The 18,509-nt window shown below is 38.8% G+C and overlaps 2 protein-coding genes and 1 long non-coding RNA gene across 6 annotated transcripts; 2 read left to right on the top strand and 1 right to left on the bottom strand.

Moving 5' to 3' along the window:
• On the top strand, nucleotides 1-8,356 carry LOC121983808 (probable tRNA (guanine(26)-N(2))-dimethyltransferase 1). Of its 4 annotated transcripts, XR_006112712.1 has the most exons (14): nucleotides 1-300; nucleotides 931-1,176; nucleotides 1,395-1,482; nucleotides 1,589-1,710; nucleotides 4,022-4,161; nucleotides 4,237-4,309; nucleotides 4,393-4,481; nucleotides 4,635-4,740; nucleotides 4,862-5,074; nucleotides 6,104-6,298; nucleotides 6,453-6,530; nucleotides 6,760-6,910; nucleotides 7,889-8,156; nucleotides 8,228-8,356. XR_006112712.1 is itself a non-coding variant. In XM_042536435.1 (13 exons), exons 1-13 carry the CDS (start codon nucleotides 94-96, stop codon nucleotides 7,942-7,944), a joined length of 1,707 nt encoding a protein of 568 aa, XP_042392369.1. In that variant the 5' UTR covers nucleotides 1-93; the 3' UTR covers nucleotides 7,945-8,356. The 4 variants fall into 4 exon arrangements, 3 of the variants coding, with proteins under 3 accessions (XP_042392369.1, XP_042392368.1, XP_042392370.1); XM_042536435.1 differs by having other exon boundaries at nucleotides 988-1,176; nucleotides 7,889-8,356; XM_042536434.1 differs by having other exon boundaries at nucleotides 7,889-8,356.
• A 479-nt stretch (nucleotides 8,357-8,835) lies between these two features.
• On the bottom strand, nucleotides 8,836-11,863 carry LOC121983810 (COBRA-like protein 1). Its single transcript, XM_042536437.1, has 6 exons — nucleotides 11,646-11,863; nucleotides 10,938-11,017; nucleotides 10,366-10,825; nucleotides 10,063-10,222; nucleotides 9,702-9,979; nucleotides 8,836-9,419 (listed from the first exon to the last, which is right to left on the bottom strand). Exons 1-6 carry the CDS (start codon nucleotides 11,761-11,763, stop codon nucleotides 9,136-9,138), a joined length of 1,380 nt encoding a protein of 459 aa, XP_042392371.1. The 5' UTR covers nucleotides 11,764-11,863; the 3' UTR covers nucleotides 8,836-9,135.
• A 1,522-nt stretch (nucleotides 11,864-13,385) lies between these two features.
• LOC121987184 lies at nucleotides 13,386-15,627 on the top strand. Its single transcript, XR_006113434.1, has 3 exons — nucleotides 13,386-13,987; nucleotides 14,056-14,124; nucleotides 15,441-15,627. It is a non-coding gene; the product is annotated as an uncharacterized LOC121987184 (long non-coding RNA).
• Nucleotides 15,628-18,509: the final 2,882 nt, after the last annotated feature.

The following is an 18,509-nucleotide window of genomic DNA, read 5'->3' as shown; positions in this document are numbered from 1 at the left end:
ACCTCAGGGTTTGCATTAGGGTTTATAATGTAGCGAAGGAACCACTCGTATTCGCAGTCACAGTGGCGGCTTCCATGCGGTAATTTTGGCGCGATGCAGTCCTTGATCAGGGGATTCGCAAGAATGTCACGGATCCTACCAAATTTGCACTTTTCTTTCTCCTCGTCTCCGTATTCGGTCCTCGGAATCGATATCGACGATGTGGTGGGAGAGAAGCTTGGAAATTGCACCGTTATCAAGGAAGGAGAGGTGAAGATCCTCTTAGATTCCAGCAACAGCGTCTTCTACAACAAGGCCCAGGTTTCGTAAATTCAAATTGACTTCGTTATAGGCTCTTTTTACATTTTATTCGATTTTTTTGGTTGTTTTTCTAGAAAAGTTAAAACTTTTCCTAAAGATTAGCTCTCTCACTACCTTAAAATGCTTTTGTTCAAATCAAGGTATCGGTGTTTGAAACTCATAGTTCCATCTTCCGATGTTATTTCAGCAGCTGCACATTTAACACTCGAATGGTAGAACTAGGGCAATGCTAGAATTACTTGGCACAAGCTACTTGCTATTAGATTGGAAATCTTGATGCTGATTCCTATTTACTAACATTAGATACGTCCTCTACAGTTTTCTAGTTAGCAGAGTCCTAATTTGTTCTTTTTATTGGTTTAGTAGACATTCATGTTATTTACTTAGTCTATCCGTGATTGTTATCTTATTGTCAAGCATGTTATTTCCTTACTTGAGCTTGTTGTCTCACTTTATCCTTTCAACTCTTTGTTCTTCCTCCACTTTATATACCTCCGCTACATATGTACTTCTCGTTTAAATTATTCTTGTTTATCTATTATCCCAAAGGAAGTGTCGAAAATGAAAATTTTTGTGTATGAGATTAGCATATGTTCTTTTGGTAACCAAAACAATATATCATAATATTAGGTTCATAACAGAGACATGTCAATTGCTGTTTTAAGGGCTTTTATTTCAAAACGCAAGGAACAACATGCTGCTGTCTGGAGCAAGACAATGTGGTCACCATCAGATATAATTCAAGAGAGATCTTCAGGTTCTTTATCTGATGGAGTTTGCCAAATGAAGCATGAGAATGGTACTAAGAACATTGTTGAGCTAACACAGGAGACCACTTCCAAGGTCCAAGAACTCAAGGCACCTAGGGTTCTTGAGGTTCGTCTTCAGAAATCTTCTACCTATTCTATGATACATTAACAATATTATGCTCTGCCGCTATGGTACATTTTGATTTAGCTTTGCTCTGCCGCTATGGTACATTTTGATTTAGCTTATGAAAAAAAAAAAATTACAAGCTTGTGGTTGGCTGCGAGTGTATATTCTTTATGTACTGCAGGTTTTGTATCTAATTTCTTTTTTCAATGAATTTCCAGGCTTTAGCTGCTTCAGGATTACGATCTTTGAGATATGCATGTGAAATAGAAGACATTGCTAAAGTTGTTGCTGTTGACTATGATCCAAGTATTTTTTTCTTATCTTCTAATGCTATTATTCTAGTTGGTCAGTTTTTTAGGCTATGCCTAAAGGTGGTTGTTAAGTCGTAGACTCATAGCATGCTTTGTTGCAGAATGTATTGAAGCTTGCAAAAGGAATATACAGCTTAATGGTTCTCAAGCATCATTGAAGGTGGAAACTCATCTGGCTGATGCTAGAGTTTATATGCTCAACCATCCAAAAGAATTTGATGTGGTAATTATGATTTGGATTTACATAGTTTCGTACATAAGTTAATGCAGATATTTAATGATTTCTGTCACTTCTCTTGACTCATAGTCCTTTTCTTTTCTTCTGATGTGGAGTCTCTGACTGATCCGGAGAATGTCTGTCAAGCGGTCTTTTGTATGACATCCAAGTTGGCTTTCTCTTCCATTAAGATTTTGCTTTGGTCTAATAAAACTTTTCCGTAGCAAAGTAATTATATACGCAGGGGGCCTCCTGTTGTGAATGTTGGATCCTCTCTCACCATCTGAGATGTAGCCAGGTCTTACATATCCTTAAGTAAGTCCTTTAGTAGGTTGAGATATGGATGGGTATCTCTTAATGAGGAAAATCACACCAATAGTCTGCCCTTCATGTTTAGCTTGGTAATAAGTTCTGGAAAGTATTATTAAGGATTATTCAAATTAGGGAGAGCTAAAAAACTTCACCTTGTTAGATTAAGAGTGAAAATTCCTCTCAGTTATCATAGTCAGGTTAGCAATGAAGAGACATAGGCAACTCTCTCAGCAACTTCAAATGAGATAGTCCTTCCTATTTTGTCTATTTTTCACAATGCACTTACATTTTATTTCAGTAGACAATTTAATCAGAAAAAAGGATCCCCGTGAAACAAATCATCCTAAAAATTAGGGACAATGGATAAATTTAGCTTGTATGTAGAAATTTTCAATGAGTTTAACCACAATTTCCAAGATTAACAAATATAACTTATACTTTACGAAATGATAACATGTCTAGCCAAATATTAAGTTTTTATAAAAACTTTTGTTACTAAGTGTCTAGGTGGTCATGCCAACTTGGATTTCGATTCACTTGCCGCATCAGTATAACTTAAGCCAATAAATTAGTTTTTAGTTAATAAATGAGATTTTTTTTTTGTTGCTTTAAATTGGATTTGATCTAAGGCCGGGTTTAGTTAAATTTTAATAAGTTGAGAATTTGTTTTCTGGGCTTAAATTAGTGGTGGCAAGTTAAATGAATCAAAATTCTATTTGATACATCACCTAGGCTCGTTTATAGATTTTTTTTTTTAAAATAGCATTTGGCTATATGTGCTTCTATTTCATCATCATAAAGTATAAATTAAATTTCTTATTTTTGAAAGTTGTGGCTAAATCTGTTAAGAAATTCCAAGTACAGTAAAATATTTTCAATTAACCCTAAAATATCTATATGATCTTATGTGTTACTGATATCATATGTTAGTTTGTATTATTTGGCAAAAATTAATCATGATCATGAAACACTGACCCATTATGCAAAAGCTCTGTGGTCAAAAAGTGCTTATCCCATACAATTAATTGATTAGCCCATGTCTGTTTGAATCTGTTGACACGAGCAAACTGATCAACTAGTTTTTCTTCTAATATAACATTATTCAAAATTTCACATAACAATCCAAATATCTCGAATAGGATCGACGATAGTCCAGGAGGATGTTGTTCTGATAGATTGAATTGGACAGAGTTTTTTGGAATCTCTCTAAGCCAAACCTCTTTGAAAATCAATTTGAGTCATCAGGGTGGTAGTCCTTCATGGTCAGTTTTGATTTACTCGTCATATATAAACAGACTGAAAGAATATGCTTTGCTTTCTCATTCCTGATTGTTGACATAAAGGCCACTAACTCTGCATTGTGCTTCCAATTCCATGAACCAGGAGAGGGAAGCATGATCCAGACTATCATGGCATCTATGAGCCACCCAGGAATCTAGGTGCACACAAGAGGTAACCTTCATTTTATATTAAAAGTTAGGAAAGCCTTGTAATTCAACATCAGTGATTGAAATGAATTTGGTCCTTGGCAAGTTTGATATGCTGGCTATATGTACCTGACTCATTTAATAGAACTCCCACTTATAATATTAGGATATCAAACATAAGGCTTAAGTAAAATACCTTGGACTTTCCAAGAATTGATGGGGCACACATAATACCTTTGGATTTTCTAATAATCGATGGACAAAGCAAGATAAACAAGTAAAAACAATAACAAACATCAATATGAAAACATTGGATTGACTGAAGCTCAACACATGGGCTGTCTTAATCTGTGATGTATCTGTATATTTCAATACTAACATCTGAAAGATCCAAACACAGGAAAACTGATAAGCTGATCAGATTCAAACCTATACCAAAAATTTTAGCAATGAGGAAGAAAACTAATTTAGATTTTTCTATTACAGCATCTGTGACAACAGATGTTTTTCTATCTTCTGATTTTGGAATGTACTTAATGTGTTGATTCTCAAATTTTACCTTATTTTATTTTTCTCAGATAGATATTGATCCTTATGGATCACCCTCTGCTTTCTTGGACTCAGCTATTCAGTCAATTGCTGATGGTGGACTACTGATGTGCTCAGCTACAGATATGCCAGTTCTTTGTGGTGGCTGTACTGCAGCCTGCTATTCAAGGTAAGTTCTTGTTGATGATTTCCAAACTAGGAACTACTTGTTTCACCTAACTATATATGTAGCTGCGGGTGACAGGTATGGTTCCTACCCTACGAGAGCAAAGTATTGCCATGAGATGGCATTGAGGATCCTTCTCGCCAGCATTGAGGTGTATTTATTAGTTATAGTTTTCTTTTTCCCTAAATAATATACTGTCTGAGATTTAATTCTTTTCATGCTTTTGCAATGTAGAGCCATGCAAACCGTTACAAGCGCTACATTGTTCCTGTTCTCTCTGTTCAGATGGATTTTTATATACGAGTGTTTGTGCGCGTATTCACGTCTGTCTTCCTTTTTCTATGAGCTGATGTATTTTAGGATGTTTGTTCAGATGTATTTTAGGGTGTTAGTTCTATCTTATACTTGTCTTTATTATTCTTTTAAAAAGTTATTTGAACTGTTTAGTAGATGTGTTACCTTTTCTGTGTATTCAGGTCTGCTAGTGCAATGTGCACCACACCTCTTAAACTCTCGTACATCTATCAGTGCTGTGGTTGTGATTCTTTTCATTTACAAAGGTTGGGGAGAGAAATTATGAAGGTATCTTCACAGCTGATTATTTTTGTATGGCTTTGAATATGATAATTGTTGGTAATTTATATTTTCAATATCATCATGTAAATGCCGCTTTGAGATTGTTCTCTTTGTCTCTCTCATTTAGAACAACAGAGTAAACTATGCTCCAAATTCTGGTCCAGTTGTTCCTCAAGAATGCACAGATTGTGGGGGTACATTCACAATGGGTGGACCTATGTGGTCTGCTCCCATCCATGACCAAGAATGGGTGACCTCCATGTTGGAAAATGTTAGATCTATGAAAGAAAAGTACCCTTCGCAAAGAAAGATTTTATCTGTACTTACAGCTGTATTAGAGGTATCATCAAATCCTTATGATTTTGAGATAGATGTGTTATGATTCTATATATTACTGTACATTTTGAGATAGCTGTATTACTCTTCCCTTGTATCTGTTTGAAATATTCTGTCAAACAAATATGTGCATTACTTATGGTAACTTGACCTGAATCCTTGTATCTCTATTCTTGCATTAAACCTTGGATGAAAGTTTCCTCTCTGTGATTATTTAATATGCTCAATTAAAGGAGAATTAACTACCATTAGCAAGAAGTTCATATCGTGTCTCTCTGTCTCTAGTTCCAAGTTGAATACATTCTGGATCAAGAAAGATTTACAAAGTAGAAGCTGAGCTGAATAACCTGTGGGCTTTCAACTAGTGGCACTTGCAACAACAGTAGCTTTACCTGTATGATAATTAGTTCTTCAATCACAAAACATGAGGCAATCCAACCACATTCTTTGCCCCATATTTAGTTGATTCTAATTAAAGACACATTTGAGAATTTTGTGTTTTGGTTGGTGAATTTAAAAGGTCTATCATAATGTCTCCATATGTTTAGAGCAAATATTATTTGCTCAAGTCAAAGTCATGAGTGGGGTTATTTTGCTCACAAACCTTTAGTTGATGAGAAGCATAAGCAACTAGTTTATTGTGTAGCAATAAGACTCAACCAAGCACATGAGTTGAAGCGCCAATATACATCACATAGCCTTCTGCACCAGAGGGCTTCACCAGATCATAGTTAGATCTCAGTCTAGTTTCTTAAGCTTTTGAAAACTTTATTTGCACTTGTTGCCCTAATAAATTTGGCATTCTTCTGGGTGATGAATAACTTCAAGGAGACTTTCATTCCAAAGCTAAATTTTAAATAGATGATTCTGTATTTATGCTGACAGAAAAATGTCCTTTACCAAAATTGGTTGATTGTTCCTGATATATGCCATTATGGTGTCTTGTATTGCGTTGTCTAATGAATGATAGAAACTCGATTGACTTTCACATCCTCGAGCAGATGTCCTCATCTAACATGGTATGTATGTGCAGGAATTGCCTGATGCTCCTCTCTTTGTCAATCTACATAGCTTATGTGCCACTCTCAAGTGTACCTCACCATCTATTCTCATGATGCGTTCCGCTTTGATAAATGCTGGCTATCGTTTCTCTGGAAGCCATGTGGATCCAGTAGCGTTAAAAACGGATGCCCCAATGCATGTTATTTGGGATATATTGCGTTGCTGGGTAATTAGTTTTCATTCTCTTTAATACATAATGCTTCTAGGCCATGATATATGATCATGACACAATTGTATATGTTTCTGTGATCTTTTGAATTGCAGATTGACTTGTTTCATTTATTCTTTGATCTATTAACTTTTGTATCTCACTTTTGAAGGTGAAGACTCATCAGGTAGAAACTCCAAGGAGGAGTAAATCAAGCAGTGGGATTCTTTCCAAGGAACCCATGCTGCAGGTATGTTTTGTTCTCAAACTAAGGTGCTATTCTGTTAGTTTCCGGTTACTCAGTGCTCTTGTAGTTCATTGAAGCTGAAGTTATCTTCTGACAATTATAAAGTAGGTTTCCTTTACATGTCGAAACTCAGCATTGCCCATTGCTTGTCTGTATTTGCGCTTCGTATCCATTTTAATCGGCTTGATTATTGAATGGGGATCAAATTTGTCTCCTCTGCTTGTCTTTGCAGGCAAATTTTGCAACTCCGACTGGAAAATCTCCAACAAAGAAAGAGCCGCGTTTTGTTCCGAACCCTGAGAAGCATTGGGGCCCTAAAGTTAAAGCAGGCAGGCAGATTAAAAGCAAGCATAAGAACTCGCCGTGTTCCAAGAACCCTGAAAGTGAGCTTGAATTCTAAATATTGATGTATTCTTTGCTAATTAAATTTTGGCGTATCTATTTGTTAAACAGCTCCTGAGCTGAACTGAATATTATAGTATGCAACTTCTCCAATGAAATATGCTTGTATAATTTTTCCAGAACCGAAGTTAATTTTTTTTCCTCTTGATTTCCAAATGTAACTTCTGGATCGTTATTACGATTTTGTTTAGAGTTATTTAAATGCTGTAGGCGTGTAAGAAAAAAATGTTAAAACTTCAGAAAAGTTGATTGGGTTCTGAAGAAAAAGCTAGAAAAGTGTTTTGTGATCCAAGTTGTTGTGTCTACTTTTCTTATACTCTTGAGCTTTCATTTGATCATTATTATTTCACATAACTATGATTCTAAATGGGGCATGTAACCACATGATGCTGAGTTTCTAGGCCATGAGCTGATGGGGGCCGGGGGTCAGTCGTCCCAGATTCGATGTTACTTGGGTCAACATTTTTTTTCTTCATAACTATGATTGCTTGGGTGGCTAATTTTCTACAGAGTTGTTAAAAGGTTTTATTCTCAATCAAATAAGCTGGAAAATAGCAGTCATATTAGCTAAGAAATGTCAACTTGCTACCAGTTCTAATTATCCACAAATCAGTGAATGCAATTATGCAAGAAGGATCAGTGATGGAGACTGTTTACTTGCTGACAACTATTTGGAGCCAATAAAAAAATAAACAAAGAATTGTCAACAATATTCCCTTGAATTTTCTAAATATTGTTTTCAGAGGAATTTTCCTTTTTGCTTATAGACACAGATCCTTGAAAACAGAAAATTGGAGTCTGAAAAAATTTGCCAGTTCTGAAAGTTTTTTCTATTGTATGCAACTACTCAAACACCTATGATCCTGTTGAAAATAAATTGTTTAGAACAATCAACTGAATTGCGCAAAGACGCAATATTATGAATTCAAGTTCATTTCAATTGTTTATATTTCCTGCAGGATTCTCGGGTCCGAGTCTTCTTCCACACCAAACACTTTGCTTAAAAGAAGAGTAACTAGAAAAAAGGGAAGGGAAGTGAGAAAGACAGAAGACCTTTTCAGTTGAAGCCATTGATATATTGTTTGTTCTTATAAAGACCTAAGAGGTCTCCATTCTCCATTCCCTCATCAGCCAATTGCCAATAGCTAGTTCAGCCTTTTGTGACGCTGCAGGAAAGGAGGATCTTGATTGCTGGTTTTTATCATCATGGGAAGGTCTTCCATGCAGGTTTGTGTTAGTTCTCTTGCAAGAAGCTATCAAATTAGTGAAATTTTCCTTATAGATCCACTTTTGTTCAGGTGATATGCATCACTAAGCTTCATATGTAGTACAATAGAAGATGTTGTTATCATTGTCATCATTATAAAATTGTGTTTGTCTCAACTATTTGAGGTCGACTATATAAATCTTACCCAACTATTTCCCAAGGCAAATTCGCTGACCTGCATCCATTTTCTAAGAGACACCAGCCAAATCCTTTGACATTTGAATTCAGTCATCTTTCTACATGGTCCTTTGAACTAGTCCAATTGTGCTTAACTCAATACCTGATCGAGATTCCTGATAAGAACTGAACCTTCAAATAAACCATAGATGGCACAATCTACAGATCTTGATCCACATGTAGCTAGAAATTAAAGCTAAAGCTAAAGAACAGTGATCAATCTTTTTGTGGTCGTGTCTTACCTCAAATATTGATTAGTCTAAATGAGCAACTATGGGAACAAACACGAGACAGAATCAGATTATCGCATACACCTCACTCAAACATGAAAATTTTAAGTGTAAATGACTTGTCTAGATTTTGATAACACTTACAATCAAATATCAGAGGTAGGCATTTTATACTGTTATATATTGAAATGCAATCAAAGTTGGTGAAAGGTGCACTATGGAACCAACAACGTAAGAAAAATAAATTCTCTTTCAACGACACCAATTCAACTGCTTAGAGCTTTTACAAAAATAAGTTATTGTGTTTCCCATTTCTCTACAAATAATATGGAGGCATAAATTACAAAGACAATTATCTCAACTCACTTTGACCCAAAAGGTAATGAAAAATTCACTTATGGATGATGACTTTTAGTTCACAAACCTGATGCTTCTTCTGAAAACCTCAGATCCTTCTTAATGTTGAAACCAGAATCCACTTCCAGAAGATTTGCGCAAGAACACACAAAATCTCATAGACTCAAGTTTCTTACTAAACATTGATTAGCAACCAAGTCAAAGCAGCAAAAAGGAATATCAACAATGTGCTCTTCAACTGTGAGGAAGCATTGGGTAACCACGGATATGAATCTGGAGAAGGCATGACACAATTGTCACCATTGAAGTAGATTCGACGTGGGAAAGCCCAACCTTGATGGAAGGTAAATGTTGATGGATCCTTTCTGAATAAAATTTCAGACTGTACATTTCCGTAAGGTCCAGCTTCCATGAGGAAGTCATTGTAGTATTTAACACCCCAAAGCATTGCAGTATCATCTGTCGCATCAAAAACAATCCAGATTGTGACTACAAATTAAAGAGCTTCAAGAATCACCTATCTTTTTCTATATCCTTAGGAGTCCATTAATCAGATAAAACCTGTAATTAGATAATACATTGCAATTTCTTAGGTGACCATGTAAGATTCAGTGAGGAGATTCCCTGTTTTGAAGAAATTCACAAGGGACAAATATCCTATTTAATCACACCATGGGGGCTAAAAATGCAAATATTTAAACAATTATTCTGGAAACATAAAGTTGAATCTTAGAAACTTACTTATGCCTCCATATGGGGTCAATGATTTGTAATTGTAGCTAAAACTTGTAGTGATATTGTCAAAGTTAGGGTGCTGGATAACAAGGTTCCACTGTGTATAGTTCATCCGATAGTTGAAATTTGTTATTGCAATCTTCACTCGCCAATAATCCTTATAGTTAAGTTTCACATGCCAGTGAACTCTTATAGGGCACATATGCGTTGTGCATTGCACCAAAGGTGTGTTGCTGTATTTGCCAGGACCATTGACTGCAGAGGCTAAATAAGGCGAATCAGCTCTGCAATGGAGAAACCAACACATCATCAATGGACAAATTGGAATTTTGTTGTTAGGAATTCAACAAATTGCATTTGAACTCACTCTACGCAGCTCCCAGGTTGAGTTGCATTGTTCTGGCACCCACATGTACATGTAGGACAGTTAACAATAGTATCATTATAGAAAGATGAAAGTGATACACAGCAGGTAGGAGTCTTCTGAGCGAGAAACTGAGAGTATGTACATGTAACATTCCATGTCACTGCAGTTAAAAATTGGAAAACACACACACACACACACACACACACACATCAGCATAGATTTGGTCAAAGTAGTGTTAATATCCACAAGAATTTGCACATCAACATTCCAAACTAATTTTGCAATTGATCTTTGATAACTTACTCTGAGCTTGGGTTGTTCTCCTACCATCTTGTGTAACAAACTTAGTAGGCTTTACAATCTTGGCTACCCCACATGTGTACCCGGGTCCTGGAGCTTTTAGGGTGAAGTTTTTGGGCACACGAACGGTCTTGTTGGTGGTTCCTGATGAACCAACGCTAATCTGGAATGAACTTGCAGCGTTAGCTGGATCCTGAACCCATGAGTTAATCACCCCTCCTTTGCAGCAATTGGCAATTTGCATATTGTAAGGTGTTCCAGGAAGGAGATCAACAACTGTTGGGTCTTTCTTGCAGCAATGCGGAAGGTTGCCTCCCTTAAAGCGTGAGCAATCACCCTGCTCAGTGGTCTGTGCTCCCACCATAGACCAAATGACCTCCTTTTTTTGCCACATCCACCCAAGAGTCCATCCAGGTGCTTGGATGTGACGATATTGCTGGAAATTGAACATCGTCACAACAGCCTGAAAAAAAAAAATCCAATCTTTCAATATTTTGCAGTTGCAAATCATTCTGTACATAAAGTGATAAAGCATATAGTTTCAGGAAATTATAGTAATTTTAACTAGTACTTACAACATAACCATCTGGAGTCCACTGGATAACATCCCACTTGATTGTTATATTTCCATTTGGATCCAGTGCATCATAAGCTTCTGCTAGGCAAAAAATGACACGGCGAAAGTTCATTGGAAAATAAGGAACTGTGATAAGTAATAAATAGATCCCAATAGATTCTGATCAATCATCTAAATGATTTCTTCAGTGTATCAATATAGATTCTACTGATGTTCTAATTCATGTCTCTTGTGAACAATACACTCTTGACAACTGCCATAGCAGATAAGTCGACATAAAACTTCATTCTTTCATGATACGTTGACCTCCTTTAAGAGTATAGAAATATAACAATATTATTCTAAATCATTGATCAGAACCATCATAGAAATGTTTCTGAGTCTGATTGCTTGGAAGATGTGTATTTTGAAAGTGAGACTGGAACAGGAAGTATATTTAACAGAATCGAGTCCATTGCTCTCGATAGGGACAAAGAAAATCAAATCAAAACTTGCGATAATCACAATTTCAATCAGATTAACAAAACATCTCCATTTTACATCTACTACAGCAAATTTCATAGTAAAGCGGTTCAAATCGGCTTCGAATCCCCAAACCATGACAGAGACTGAGTATCAGATTTTTTGCAAACACGGAGTAAAATTGAATCTTAAACCTAAAAAAAAAAAATCAAAGGTAGAGAGAAGAAGAGAGCCGGGAACTGACCTGTGGAAGGAATCACTGACGACAAGACCAGGAAGAGCAGAAAGGGAAGGGCCAAAGACGCGAGCTTTGCGACGGATCCGGCGACATTGGACGGGGAGCAGCTCATCTCCCTCTCCATCGCGGGCCGTGGAGGTAAGCTCTGAGATCTGCAGCAACGAGCGGAGGCAAAGAGCAGCAAAGCAACGCCGTTTTTATGTGGGAGAACCTTCGATCGCCCAACTCTGCCGTCGCACACTCCTCGTCACGTGCTTCTATAAAATATTCCCAACGCGATTACTCAGTCCTCCTAATTTGCATATTTATCATTTTCAAAATATCAAAAATTATTTTTAAAAATGTAATTTCTAATTGTAATTCAGATTTGAATTTAATTTTATATTATTTATAATTTCATTAAGTGTCGGTGCTTTGTTTTCATTGTTTGTTGAAGAGTGACCATCGATGATGGGCCCACAAAGTTGGTCAATTATAAAATTTTCTTTTAATTTGAAAAAATAAATTTTCACACCAACTAAATGGGGCCCACTGATTTGGTGTGGGCCCAATTAGCAACAACCATCTTATTGATGGATACATCATACATCGCTTTGTGTTTGCAGAGGATGTTCCATTTTGGATATATTTAATTATGGGGCATTTAAAAAAGATAAAATAAGTCATGAAAATTATATTAATTGAAATCAATCAAATATATAAAATGTTATTATAATAATTAAATAAAATATAAAATCAATTATACAGAGTAAAAAATCAGAAGACGTGTCATTTTTTTTTTTTTTTGAAATAATATAGAAGCGACCTACTTTTATTTTGTTTATCAAAAGATATTCATTTTTACCCTTCAATCATATGTATTTATCCTCTTACCCTCTAGTAATATTTCTATTATTATCTTCTATCTAAATTTTTTGTCTAAATTTTGAATTGATCGGACATATTGTAACAATTATGAAACTGTAACTGTTACAACCGAGTTAAATTTACAGATTCAATTATAGTAGTTACAGTTTCATAGCTGCTATAACTGAGTTGAATATGTAATTGTAGTAATTATGATTTCATAACTAGTACAATGTGAATATTTTTTAAGAGATTAAGTATGTGTTGTAACAGCTTAGTTGTTACAACACGTCTTATTGGTTCAAAATTTAAGTGAAAGATTTAGACGAGAGATAATAATGAGAATAGTACTAGAGCGCAGAAGAATAAATGTACATGGCTGAACAATGAGAATGAGCACCCTTTTGATAAATGAAAGTGGGATACCCCTTTGATAATTCGGAAAAAATGAGGCACCTCTTATATAGAGAAGGGTTATGCTAGGTGGGCAACCCGTTTAGGCACTCATGCAGGATGCCTAGCTAACAGATCATTTGCCTATATATATACCACGTGAGCCCCTCCCCCTAAGGTGCTCACATACGCCTGGCCTAAGTTGTACTCACTTTTAGGTGCCCCAATTCACTCAATCGAGCATGGTAGTCGCGGAGGATGAGTTGAGTAGCATATCAAAAATATATCATTTTGGGGCATTCGGATCTGTAAAATACCGAAAAAGGGAGAATACCATAAGGAAATTTTTCAAAAATTTTAAAAAAAATTTGGGAATTTTTTGGAGCTCGTATGACGAGTTTACGGGGATAAATATTGAGTCCCGGGAAAGCATGTTTAGGCTACCCCATTTAAGCGAAGAAATATTTGATTTTTCCTCTTTATTTTCCTTTTCTTTTTCTTATTTTTCTTCTCCCCCGTCGCGACGCCGAACCCGTGCCCTAACCTCCTCGCGCCGAGCGATTTCTTCCTCCCCTCGCGATTAAAGTCGTGGCCGAGGAGTTCGTATTTCTTTCTTCTTCTTTCCCCGACAACTGCTTCTCCTTAACGCATCCCCTCTCTCCCTCCTCGTCGATGCCTGAGCAAGAGCCGACCGACTCCCTCTCCTCCCGAAGCTCGCGACACGCCGACCCTTTCCCCCTTCTTCACGCCGCTATGCTCTAAGTTCTCCATGTGCCGACGCCTCTCCGCTGAACGCCGAAGGCCACCACCGGTGCCTAGGTGTTGCCCTCTTCCTCTACAGAGCACCGCCGCTGCACGGAACATCGCCGACCGCTAGCTCCTCTGCCGGACTTCACTTCCATCTCCTCTCCCAATTGCCGCGAGCCACTGTGCCGAACCACTTCTTGCAACAGATCTATTCTCGTTGATATGCCAGATCTTGCTGCACAAATCTGTGATGTTTTAAGTCGGAGGACAGCAACCCTAGTTTGCTCTGGCCACTGGTTTCCGACGTTTTCTAACAGCAGGCACATCCGACAATGACTCAACAGTCAGGCATTCAAATTTGGGTGAGTATTTGGATTGAGTCTTTGGGTTGAATGCCTTGATACGAATACGATGATATTTTTCGATTTAGGGCTTTTGGGATCTGCTGTGGCAATCTTGCTTCGACTGAGGACATCAAGGAAGAGGTTGTGAGTTTAAGGTAAGATTATTAAATAGGTTTGGATTATTACTCTAATGGGTTGATTGGGGATTAGGTAACTAACTATAATTAACCGTTGGATTTAATTTAAGTAGAATGAGGTTTATGGTTTAGGGGTTTTCCCTAAATTGTTCTTAAGGATTTTATTTAGCTATTTCTTTGAGTTGTAGCTAAATAAAAATGTATATATATTGGTGACACAAGACTTTGAGGCGAAACAAGCATCTCGACGTTAGATTTCGATTGGATTAGACCTTTCTATTTAAGGCGAGTACTTGACTTATCTTTTTAGATATGTCATTTGATATGCATAGTAGTTTTTAACAAATAGTAATGATTATGTTTCTTATCTGCATCGGTTTGTCACTACCGGATACCTGTTACATACTTGTTTTTGCTTACTTGTTTTGCATTCCATGTTAGTACCCACCTGATTTTATATGCTTATAGAGGTAGTGACATAATCATGCCTTATTATGTTCAGGACCTAGGTTTTTATACCATACATGCCCTGTGTACCTAGACCATTGATTGGATCTATTTATTCTGGTACACATTATGTAGAGATGGACAGGATCAGGATATTTTCATACTTAGTGTCATGCACCATCTCGCATGATTGCATGTTGTGCGATTGTTGGCTCCATTATTGTTAAGCACATAGCCAGTTACATGGATCTGCACACACTACCACTCATGGGTTAGTGGTTTTTATTCAGGCAGAGTGTGTTGCAGCAGGTGCTCTATTAGTGCTCCGTTGGTCCACTCATGGGTAGCGTGATGCAGCGTGGTAGCACGTCAATGATCCCTCCTCTGGACTTGCTCAAGGAGATGAGAGCATTGAGCTCCCCCACTTATGATGTAGGGAAGGAGGATAGGTGTACTCCAACAGCATCTAGTCCACTCGGTCACTCATCAGGAGCAATGATGGCAGAGTACACGGTTGTCACAGCCCTACCCACTCAGTCTCACCATTGTGTGTGAGATGGCTGACTGACAGTAGGGGTGACCAGGACATATCATTGACATCATACGCATTGATGCATTTATTGCTTGTGTTTGCTGCACTTATTTGCTACATATTTGGTGGATGCATATGCTTGACATGCATACAGGATTTCTATATCTCTCGGTCTATTATCCATACACTAGGTCCTAGTTAGTACAGTTTTTCTCCTATATATTTCAGTTTGCATTTATCATTCTATATCTGGAGATTGTACACATAATTATTGTTATTTGTTATATTTCTTACTTTGCATGTCAGTAGTTACCCGCTGAGGAGTTGACTCACCCCGTTGATATACTATTTTCAGGTTGAGACTTTCCGGAGGATTTCCAGTCGCTAGTCCCCCTCCAGATTTCGAGGATTTTCATATGAACCTTTTTATTGTTCTTTTCTTACTATATAGTTGTCTATGTATTGGACTTATGCTGGTATTGCTTTATGGATATTGTATTATCTTTATTGTCGCTGAGTTTTATTGGATATGTTTTACAACATGTCTGCTTGGACGGTAGAAGAGGTGAGTTGATTTTATTGCGTCGTGATTTGAGTTTTATAGGTGTAGTTGAGTAGGATATAAGTTTTGAGTTTTATGAGTGTAGTTGAGTAGGATTTTTGAGATGGATTTCCTTATCGTTGTATTAGTTTAGTTTTACTATTAAACTGCGTGGGTGTTTGCTTATTTTTATTGTTATTGTTCCGGTCGTGTTGGCCGAGGTATCTGGATGGTTGTAGGAATTTTTAGATTGTCACCCGTATAGGGGAGATACTGCCGAAATTTCTTCAGGCAGAGACTACCTGGGGCGTGGCAATTTATTTGGTATCAGAGCCAAGTTTCTGATGCTTAGTTTTTTTCGTGTTTTTAGTTATGGCCAGTAAGTTTTTGTGTGTTGGATTTTCGAATTAATCTAATACCAATTTATTTGGTATCAGAGCAGGTTACGATACCTGCTTTTTGTGTTCCGGATTTGAGAGTTAGCCCAAGTTTGCTAGTTAACTTGGGTATTTATTTATCTTTCGAATTTGTACGGATTTCCGTTGATTTTCTCGTACAGAATTCCGAGGTTATAAAATGGGGGATGGACAGCGACAAAATATCTCTAGACGGTAAATAGGTATAAAGGTAAATTTATAATTTTTTATACTTGTAGTAATATCTGAGTTATAACTTAACAGAAATGAGGAGATTTACACGTACAGCTACGTCGAGACGTGGTGCTGGACGGCCACGTAGGAGGACTTTGGAATCTCTAGACTTGCTAGAGATGCCTACTGGGGTTGAGCCTGTCGGTCAGGGACAGACTCAAGATACTGCGGGCGCGTCGGGCTCTAGGACCCCGATGGCTCCTATAGAGGTATCTATCTCGGCTTCACCTGCTGTACCCACCCCTACCATATTTACGGTACCACCAGGGGTACCACCGGTATACCCGGCACCTGCTCCGATAGAGCCTACTGTGTACCCGGTACCACCGCCACCTGGACCTACTGTGTACCCGACACCAGTGGCACCTGCTCCCGCAGTGCCTATAATGTACCCAGCACCCGCACCAGCGGTACCGGTTGCTCCATTTTCGGTACCACCACCTACCGTACCTCCAGCCGCGGGCATTCATATCGACCCTGCAGTACCACTAGTGGTACATGCTCCAGTTTATGCAGCAGTACTGGGAGTACCTCCCCTGGTCTATCCAGTGGTACTACCTGTACCACCAGCTCCGGGGATTCCGCCAGTTCCCGCGACGATCCCTACCCACCTCACGGATATTGTCACGGCATGAGCTCGGATTCCAGCATTGGCAGAGTCGATAAAGAGTCGATTCACATTATTCCGCGGGGAGACTGATCCGAGTGTAGCCCAGTCTTGGATTGAGACTATGGACCGGACCTTCTTCTACATGGCTTGCTCCGAGTGAAAAGCAAAGTTGGCTGCTTTCCATTTACGGGATGAGGCCAACACCTGGTGGGTTACGCAGTGTTCCATTATAGGCAAGCAGTACATCACCTGGGCCAGATTCAGAGAGACTTTTGAGAGCCGCTACTTCCCACGAGCATATCAGATGACTCGCCGACAAGATTTTTTTGAGTCTGCAGTAGAACAATCGCTTGGTGACAGAGTACAATGCAGAGTTTAATCGGTTGGCCAGATTTTGTCCAGAATTAGTTGCTGAGGACAGATCCCGCATGCTTCAGTTTATCCAGTGACTGGATGGACATCTACAAGTAAAGCTTGTCGATTTCGGGAGTTCATCCTAGTTAGAGACGTTGGACAGAGCTCTCATGATTGAGTCAGCTCAGCAGAAAGTGTTTCCGGACGTGAAAAGGAAGCAGACGGGTCAGACATCAAGACAGATCCAGCAGGCACAGGCGACCGGACAGTAGCAGAGTGGTCGCAGTCGGCCAGGTCAGGGTACTTCTGGGGCTTCTGGTTAGCCTCAGAAGTTAGGGCGATCTTCATCAGGATGTTCCCGGTCTTCTCAGCAGAACCGGAAACAACCCGCCAACGACACTTACTGCACTAGATGTGGGTCCAGAGAACACCTCACCACAGCATGTTCCCTAGGACAGTCGGTTTGCTATTATTGCAAACTACTCGGGCACCTGAGCCGAGATTGTTCGCTGAAGGCTCAACATATGATTTACGGAGTGTCTGGTCATGGAGGACGTCAGTCAGACACGGACTCAACGAGGAGGGCACAAAGCTCAATCTTCACATCGTCAGCAGAGGACAGCTCCCCCTACAGCTGCTGCTTATGGCATGTATGGACAGGAGCACCCCAGTGCCCTCATGGTACCACAGACTTCTGTCGTGGGACCCCAGCATCAGCTGCAACCTCAACCCCTAGTCCAGTATCTGCAGCCTCAGCCACTGGTTCAGTACCAGACGCAGTCCTAGCTACCAGTACAGTATCAGTCGCAGTCCTCTCTTCCACCTCTAGCCCCATATCCAGCACCGCCTTAGTGGTCGACTCCTGCCCAGATGCAGCAGCCGCTGGCAACGCTACCGCCTTCACCTCCACCAGAGACTAGACATATACACGTGATTACCAGAGAGGATGCGCAGCGGGCCGACGGATCCGTTTTCCGCGGTATGATTTTTATTTATGCCTTATCTGCTGATATGCTGATAGATACTAGTAGCTCACATTCTTTTATATCTCGTACCTTTATGAGAGAGATTGGTAGATTACCCACCTTCAGACCGTAGTGACCGACCGTCTCTCTACCGTCCGGTGATGCTTTGGACGTCACACAGGAGGTCAAAGGTTGCCCGTTAGACTTTGGCAACAAGATACTTACAGTAGATCTATTAGTACTGGAAATGATCGACTTTGATATTATTCTTGGCATGGATTGTTTGTCAGCATATCATGCCATT

This window comes from Zingiber officinale, chromosome 5B (genome assembly GCF_018446385.1).
Source record: "Zingiber officinale cultivar Zhangliang chromosome 5B, Zo_v1.1, whole genome shotgun sequence".
Lineage (NCBI taxonomy): Eukaryota > Viridiplantae > Streptophyta > Magnoliopsida > Zingiberales > Zingiberaceae > Zingiber > Zingiber officinale.
Note: the sequence above shows the minus strand (reverse complement) of the source record. Positions and strands in the feature narration are given on the sequence as shown.